Raw genomic sequence first — 9,084 nt, 5'->3', positions numbered from 1 at the left:
TCCTCAGTGATCAACTGGCTGGCTTTGCTAGCTGAGGAACTCTGGGATTTGAAGTCCACAATAAAATAAAATAAAATAAAATAAAATAAAATATTTGCGCAGCTTTCTGAGATTTGGTGTGTTTCTGTAGTGTTTCACTCTTAACTACACAAACACACAAAATCTCAAAAAACTGTATTTTGTGTGTGTGTGTGTGTGTCTGTTGTGTGTAAAATGTGAAAGTTGGTTTTTGAGCTTTTTGTGGCTATGTGAAATGTGAAGTGCAGCTGCTTTTACATTGTGTGTGAGTCAGTTGTGTTGTGTTGTCTTTCATTTTATTAATTTGTAGAGTGGGCAGATATTAGATAAACTTCAAAGCATTTTTTGTTGGGAACGCAATGATATGTGTGTATTATATCAGACTTCCAACTGTCCTGTTCACTTGAAAGCATACTTCCAAGAATGGTTTAAAAAAAAATCAGATGCAACACAATTCTTGAGATGTTAAATATTTATTAATAATCATCATGGTTACAGAGATAAAATGTATTGTCAGATCAGGAGTTCTTTCATTGTATAATAAGAAAACCTGGAAAACAACTGCAACTTTAAAAAAAAATCACAGGATGCAGCAATTAATGAGATTAATCGCAAAATAATCCATCAACAGGGTTATATCGTTCCAATATAAAAACAACATAGCATGATATTAATTTGAACAATTAATATTGGAGTAGAATGGATCAAGCATGCATGAATATATGAGAACTAAGGAGATACGGGATAAATACTTCACACTAACAACGAGATTCTGAAACATTTAAAAACAGAAATTGACAGAAGTACTAATGTAATTATAGAGAAAGAAGAGCAATAGATTTGTTGCTCTTTGAATGAGAAGTTGAAAATATTTTTTTAAGGAAGAAACTAATAAAGATTGTGGTTTACTGAAAAATCCAAAGTTAATTTACATTCTTTTTCTGCTTAATTTATAATATCTTAAAATGTATGCAGATTTTATCATACACTACCTTCTTCACACAAGTCGAGCTGCCCTTTTAAAACTTACAGATGTCAAAAAAAATATCAAGTACAAGAATGCCATTACTATATTATCCGAATTAGAAAACCTCACTTCATTTGCTTACATTGTGTAACTTAATTTTCTACAATATAAATATTTAAGTAAATAAAATGAAAGGGCCTTCTACATATCCAATATGTTAAAATTCTATCAATTCCAAATATGAAAGTTTTTATTTTGTATGCAGAACACAGATGGTTCAGAACAGCGGTGAAATCCACCCAGATCTATCCGGCTCACACGAACCAGTAGGGCTGGGAGTGGGAGGCTTTGCCCACCCACCAGGACATCATTACATCCCGTTTTTGACATTATATGCGCAGAAGAGGCGCGCACGAGTGCTCACATTTCTGAACTGGTAGCGAAGGTAAGTGCATTTCACTGCTGGTTCAGAATAATACCTTTGTGGTAAAGTAAGTGCAGTTTGAGAGTTGCTATCAAGATTACCGTATTTTTCAGACTATAAGACACACTTTTTTGTCTCCCAAAAGTGGTGAAAATGTCTGTGCTTCTTATAGATTGAATATTGCCGAAGCCCCCACACCCGCCGGCCTCCGCATGCCCCATTTTCAGGCCTTTTTACAGCCCATTTTTGAGGTTTCCCCCCCCCAGCCCATTTACAACACTTTTCGGCCTGTTTTCAAGGTTTTTTTGGGGGGGGGGGATTTTTTTGGAAAAAAACAGCCTGAACTGAATTTTTTCTCTGCTTGTTGCATGCAAGCACCAGGTTGTTGATAGTGACATGAGAGTCAGGGGAGTGGGTTCTTCTCTGCAGCAAACTTAGGAATGTCCCTATGTGTTCTAGATTTTAAAAAATATCGGCTAAAAGGAGAAGCATAAAAAGGAAAGACACATTTAGATCTGGGAATGCTATTTGGCATGATCTGAATGTAGGATCAAGCTTACGTTACCACCATATAGACCCTTATTTTGTTTTTGCAAAATTGTATTGTTTTAGATTTTTCATCCAGCCTCTCAGTTTAAACAATTATTTAATAGAATTCATTTTAGATCATGTCTTCAGTATTTATTAAAAATTGGAATAACCACTACAAACTCAATCACAAGTAATTGGCAACAATATGCAGGAATCACTGGTATGAGTGGATATAAAGTACATCTAATAAATGCTACAATGGCCAAAATATTAAAAATTGATGTATTGGAACATTGAACTATTTCTAAATTTCAAGTGAACTAATTTTTCAAATCTGCAGTTTTGTAAATTTAAATATGTCAACTAGTAGCCTGCAAGCATAGATAATAATTTTATTCTCCCAAATGAGCCACACTGAACATACAAACATCTTAAATGCTGCTTGCAGATCCATGGTCTGGTTAAGAAAGTATAGTTATGCCTTTTACGATTTTCTTTTTCATTGTGGTCCCAGTAATATGAAATGTTCTACCAACAGTTTCTTTGAATTTTAAATTATTGAACCAAAATGGATATCTCAAATGTCGTACTTCAAGATTTCTGAACTTCAGAAAATTGAGAATCTAGTTTCTCCAGCTTCTGAGAATCCAACTTGAATTTCATATTGCAATGTCTCATAATTTTAAGATCAAATCAAAATTTCAGTTTTTCATGTTTTAGAACTAATTTTTCCTTTTCAAAATTTGTATTTGCGAATGTTTCAAGTATTTGTATAATATTATGTTATATTTCCACATTTTAATTTTAGATTAGCAGTTGCATACTTAAAAAGAAAGCACTACTTATACTTGCAACATGGACGGCAACCTATGTCCCTGATCCACATATGTGTGTGGCCTGCAGGTCCTTAAGAGATTATAGAGACATGAATTTTCCATTGCTGTAGTTTATAGCCAATAAAGTAGTTGAACGCATACTTTCAGTAGTTGAAACTGAATTTATGCATGAGTTATTTCTGTACCAATGTTATAAGAGTATCTGGATTACTGCCATCAAAAAGAAAATTGCTGATAATCTCAGTGCAAAATTGTCAGATACTAGACAAACCTTCCACCTGCTTATTTACTCAGTAATATTTTAATATATATATATGAAATATTATCAATTCTCAGAGAATTTTCCTCCCTTTTGGTGCCCACAAATTACATACATTAGAAATGAATATTAAAATCGTGATTATTCAGAACACAGAGCTGGACATTTGAAATTTAGGAATATGAGCAGAGGCAGTATATATGGTCTTGCACCACAATGTTTTAAGCATTTGTCTTGCAAAACCTGAAGGGCTAGTAGGGTATTATGGTGATGTAACATGTTTTTAAACCATTATTTGCATTAATTAGGTTCTTTCTACCACTAAAAATACTTTAAAAGATTACCAATGTGAATGACCATTACATCCTTCATTTATGTCTGTTCATTTAATGATAATTCAAAGGTATAACAGCCTTGGAAAAAATGATTTATTACCAATGTTCACACTTATGACTATCATTATCTCCTCTGAGGCCACATAATTGCACTTTAGGCATTTGGCAGGCAGCTCACATTTATAACAAGTTGCTAAATCCTGCAGTCATATGATTCTGATTTTTTGCAGATTTCTGGCAAAAAAACCTCCTATTTGGGATGCTGGATTTTTTTTTAACAGCCAAGTGATTCTTTAATGACTGCCATAAAAATTGTGGCAGAATTGGCTCTGATCTGATACTTTCCATTGTAAGTATAATGTATACAATTGGAGGTTCTGTGTCTCTGTGTTAAAGCTAAATTACTGGAGAAATGCATATCAGAGGAAACCAGAATTTCTGACAATTAAATTTTATTGTAAATGAGCTGCTTGATTGCTTCTGCTTGGCTCCTATAGCCAGTGGATATATCTAAATAAAATGCCCTAAGACCCTTTCATATTTTATCATTATATCGTTTAAAATCCATCTTCTTTTCTCATAAATTGAGCTTGGAAATCAAGAGGAAAGCATTGCTTCTGACTCTAGCTATAGCATAAATTTCCCCATTCCATTCATTAAAAATCTAAGTAAATAGTGAAATTCTTAGCTGAATAGAATACAAAAATGATGTAAATTGAAGAAAATATGATAAAAATATATGCAGTAAGCTTGTCCAAATGTGGGAGAAGGTTGTTTGGAAACTTTAAAAAAAATAAATATTTATAAGAATTAATATACTTTAGAACTACTGATCCCAAAGAATGCTGCAGGGAATTTTAATCACTTTTTGAAAAGCATCATAACCACATAATATGAAATACAGAACTGAAAGTCAAAATATTGTTAAAACACTTTATGAATTAATGTAAAAAGATGAATGAATGTGTGAAGGCAGGCAGAGAATGTGTATGTGTAGGCAGAACAATTCTATCTTAGCTTCTTGGACAGATATTTAAGAGAAGCTTCATGGGGTACTTCATTGATAGGAAGGAGAAATGCTTGTTCTAAAAGTCTAAGTTCAGGTGATCTGTGTACTGGCTATGTCAAGGTTCCAAATTTCTCAGGTTACAGCAGGTGCTTGCACTCCTCCCATACTTCCTGTATATTCCATTTTAATAATCTAAAATAAAGGCGTTGCAAATGTGGAAAAAGAGAAAAAGAAAACGATCCCTTGTTTTTCCATTTCATGATAAAAATGATTTAATGAAATTTTTGCAATGCTGTACCATTTAGGACTCATGGGATTTTTACAATGAGCTGATTGTTTTCAGATGATGATCTACAATTAGTCTTCGATTTCGGATTAGAATCGAGCCATAATTTCTATTGCTAAATAAGACATTGGTTAAGTGAATGTTGCCCCATTTTATGATCTTTCTTGCCACATTTAAGTGAATCACTGCAGTTGTTCAGTTAGTAATGACTGCAGCATCCCCTGGTCACATAATCAAAATTCAGACACTTAATAACGGGCTCATAATATTTATGACAGTTGCAGTGTCCTGGAATCATGTGATTACCTTTTGTGACTTCTGACAAGCAGTCAATGGGGAAGTCAGATTCACTTAATAACTACTGTGTTTTCCCCAAAATAAGACCCTGTCTTATATTTTTTTGAACCCTGAAATAAGCACTTGGCCTTATTGCCATGCACTCAACAGCCCGATTGAGCTTATTATCGGGGGATATCTTATTTTGGGGGAAACAGGATATCTCAACAACTACAATGATTCACTTAACAGCTCTGGCAAGAAAGGTCGTAAAACGAGGCAAAATTAACTTAACAACTTCTGACTCAGCAACAGAAATTTTAGGTTCAATTTTAGTCGTAAATTGAGGACTACGTGTATAATAAACACTAATGCAAGAAACTCTCCTAATGTCCTGATCCAAACCAAGTAATCTATTTGTTTCTCCAAATATTAAGGCTGAGACATTTGCCCCGAGCTAGGTGTTCCATAGAAATGGTTTGGGGCAATGAAGTAATTTTCTGTGCATTATTTGAAACCAATGGATTTATCCTCCATATTTATAAATTGTAATAAATATTTTGCTAATAAAAGTATTCAGCACTGTATGCCAACATTATCCCTTGGTTTGCAAGCTACAAAATGTTGAAGCTTATACAAAAAGTCAGGGTCGGGACAGTAATTTTTAAAATATCATGTATGATACTAAAATAAAATTAATGTAATAAACAAAAGGTGGTCAATTTTATTCCAAAATGCTGTTTTTGTTTATTTCTGATATTGGCTAAGTCTGCTAGTGAACATATTACAATATAAACCAAGATACTGGAAAACATGTAACCATTTAGTACAAGACAAATAATCACCCAATACTAGATTTAAAGCAAGGTCATATATTGTCAAATGTTTATCTAAGGCAGATGGTCTTCTTTTTTTAAAATACAAGAAATTAAACAAGCTGTTTAGAAGAGGTAGAAAATACCAAAATATTGTATTAGAAAAACATTTGTCTTTTAACATAATTGCTTTGCAAATTGTTAAAATGAAGGATTTTTATGTTGTCTTAATTACTTTTTAAAGAGAAAAGTCTACAGAGTGAAACGAAAAAGTTCTGTCAGTACTTAGATCAGATTATTTCATTTGGTCATTTTTACCCATGTACTAGATTAGATAGGAGCATCGTTTGCTCCCGAGCTTCTGGAAAGTCACAGGAGTCTGCCTAGTAGCATAATAAGAAAATCAAGGAATGGGATTGAATGGAGGAGGTATTTTTCTATGTTTTTAGAGTTTTAAGACTTTCAGAAGGGTGTGTGTGTGTGTTTGTGTGTGTAGAAAGTACTGATAAATAACTCAAGCAGCCATGCCTTTTTCCACACTTACATGGCTCTCTCCATATGAAGTAAAATGTCTGTGCATCCATGCACATATGAAGGCAGTTTCAAACAACTTCCCAAAGCAGCCACACAAGCCAAGAAGAAAAAAAGACACAACTACTCTAAAGAGATGCTTTGTATGCTTTTTAAAGTATCTCTTTCAAAGGAGTTGCAGCAGCTTTCTATACAGCATTATCCATATATATCCTATGAAAAAAATTGGTACACAATTTTCTTGGAATCTCTTCTGTTAAAGTTCTGCTAAACTCTTCAATTCTTCAAAAGTTTTCAGTTCATTTCACCAAGTGATAAGAGAACTTCCCAAAGTTCTTTATCTTTTTTATAAGGCAGTAAATTACTAATACTACTACCACTCATATTATTTCTTTGATTTTTTTTTAAATTAGATACAATGTTAAGGTACCGAATTTGTTGAAAAATAGTCCAGTGTTTAAATTCAAACAACAGACATAATAAATAAACAGCAGCTTTGGTACTGCCTTGCTGAGCAATCAATGCCAGCTATTTGCTTGTAAATGCTACTGACTCATAATATTTGTCACACAACTTTATAAGGCATTAAATCTTACTTGCATCATCCTTTGGAAAAATAGTGTTAATCTCTCTTTTGTCTCCATTTAAAAATAACATTCAATAATCATTGATTCATGTATAAAGAAAATTGGTTTTTATAACTTTGAAAAAATAATAATTTTGAAATAGAAGAGAAACAGAATAAAGTAAATATACATGCATGCCAAAGTCTTAAGTAATAGTCTATAAAATCAAAATTATATGCAGCATTTTCTTCCTTATAAACAGAAAATGATTGTTAAAGTCCTCTTCACTCGATTCTTTTTCACCACAACACAGGATTATCCAGCATGGAAAATCCAGGGTTTTTTCTAAGTTCCAGGTAAGTTCCATTGCTTACCCAAGAGTCATCTGCAGATTTCCTGTAAAATAGTAAAGAAAGCAATTTTGTTTTGTGGCTGACACATCTGCTTTTATTCTCTTCTCTAATAGACAAAGGTAATGGAGCAGTAGTGGGTTTTAAATCTCATCGCTACTGGTTTACTCGTGGACGCACGCACACTCTGCATGTGATGATTCTGCGCATGTGTAGAAGCTTCTGTGCATGCGCAGAGACATCTGAGTAGGTGGGTGGAGCCTCCCGCTGCCACCGCTATCTGTTTGCCCAACCTGGGGCAAACCAATAGCAACCCACCACTCTAATGGTGTGTCTAGATGTTGCTGAACCTCCCTTCAAATCATCCCCAATGCTGTAGGATATTAGCACTTGCAGTTCAGCAGTATCTGGTAAGTCATGTGTATTTAATACCTACCGGAAAGGAGAACTGTCACACAGTGGAAAAGACTTAAGAGTAATTTGTATCAAAATAATAAAAGAAATAAATTTCTGAACAGAGAGAGTAGAACAAGGTATTTTTTCCAATATTCTACTCATGAATTTCTCCCCTGTTGTAAGTCAAGGTAGTCCTTGACTTGTAACAGTTGATTTAATAATGGTTTGAAGTTGCAATGGCACTTAAAAAAGTGAATTATGGCTGTTTTTCACACTTTCGACCATTGCAGTGTCCACACGGTCACATGATCAAAATTCAGATGCTTGACAACTGATTCATATTTATGACAGTTGCAATGTCTCAGTCATGTGATCACCTTTTGCAACCTTCTGATAATAAAGTTAATGGGGAAGTCAGATTCACTTAATAACCATGTTACTAACTTAATAACTGCGGTGATTCCCTTAATAACTGAGGCAAGAAAGGTCATAAAATGGGGTACAGTTAACATCTATGTTGCTTAGCAACAGAAATGTAGGCTCAATTTTGGTCGTAAGTTAAGAACTATCTGTATTTCATTCCGTTTCTAACATACTTGTGTTTGAAATTTAGTCATTTTATTATGAGATAAAACATTATTTTATTTGTTTGATTTCTATAGCCTGTTCTAACCAGAACACATCAATAAAAAAGCCCTCAACATGAAGCAGAATTACATGAGAACTTTTTATTTTATTTATCTGTTACTCAATAAAAAAATTAATCTGTCATGTTATAAATTACCTGAAAAATCTAGGAAGATGTTCTATATTGCTTTCTTCTAGAACTTTCCTCCGTGCTCTCTGCAGCTCTTCAATTCTTTGTTTTTGTATTTCTGCCCCTTCAATATTTCCTTCTTCTAAGAACCTGTTATAATGCAATATTACATGACCAAACAATATTGATATATATACTAAGGTTGCGTAATTCTCCTATCATATTGTCTTGCTTCAGTCTGTGTATATTACACAGATCTCTTGAGCACAAATGGTGATCTATCAGAAAATTCAGTATAATGAGTCCACAAGTGAAGAATAATTGAAACAGTAACTGCTAATTTTTGGGAGACAGGTAATCATCAGTGCTTTTTCCACCATTAGAATGAACTATATTTTCTTTGATGGAGCTAAAAGTCTTGACTATAATAACATCTTTCTACATTTTGTTTATATATTTTGTTAAAAAATTACCTTTGATCTGGCCTAAATCGAGTATCAGTAGGTGGTAACAGTGGTCTACTGATGGACTCGAATTCATTTAATTCTAATGCAAACTGTGTGAAACCATACCATTGTTCATAGTCTTTAGGCATTGGATCTGCAAATGAAAAACATAATAAATTCTTAGGTAAAAATTATACCTTTCCCCCATGACTATTAAAATATTATAGTATTAGTAGTTGTTTTTTTAAACATTTATAACAAATGTCAAAGGGTTTTGTGTTT

General features: G+C 33.4%; 1 protein-coding gene across 6 annotated transcripts in view; it reads right to left on the bottom strand.

Annotated features, from left to right (window-relative positions):
• Positions 1-1,667: 1,667 nt before the first annotated feature.
• The window catches only part of OSBPL3 (oxysterol binding protein like 3), a 132,717-nt gene continuing 125,300 nt past the window's right edge, over positions 1,668-9,084 (bottom strand). For all 6 annotated transcript variants that reach the window (XM_058182103.1, XM_058182105.1, XM_058182102.1 and 3 more), the window contains 3 exons: positions 8,830-8,956; positions 8,384-8,506; positions 1,668-7,249 (listed from right to left, as the gene is read on the bottom strand). In XM_058182103.1, the coding sequence (XP_058038086.1) occupies positions 7,153-7,249; positions 8,384-8,506; positions 8,830-8,956 (347 nt within the window). In that variant the 3' untranslated portion in view covers positions 1,668-7,152. The remainder of the gene's footprint in view (positions 7,250-8,383; positions 8,507-8,829; positions 8,957-9,084) is intronic.

This window comes from Ahaetulla prasina, chromosome 4, assembly GCF_028640845.1.
Source record: "Ahaetulla prasina isolate Xishuangbanna chromosome 4, ASM2864084v1, whole genome shotgun sequence".
NCBI classification, from domain to species: domain Eukaryota; kingdom Metazoa; phylum Chordata; class Lepidosauria; order Squamata; family Colubridae; genus Ahaetulla; species Ahaetulla prasina.
This window is presented reverse-complemented; position numbering and strand designations above follow the sequence as displayed.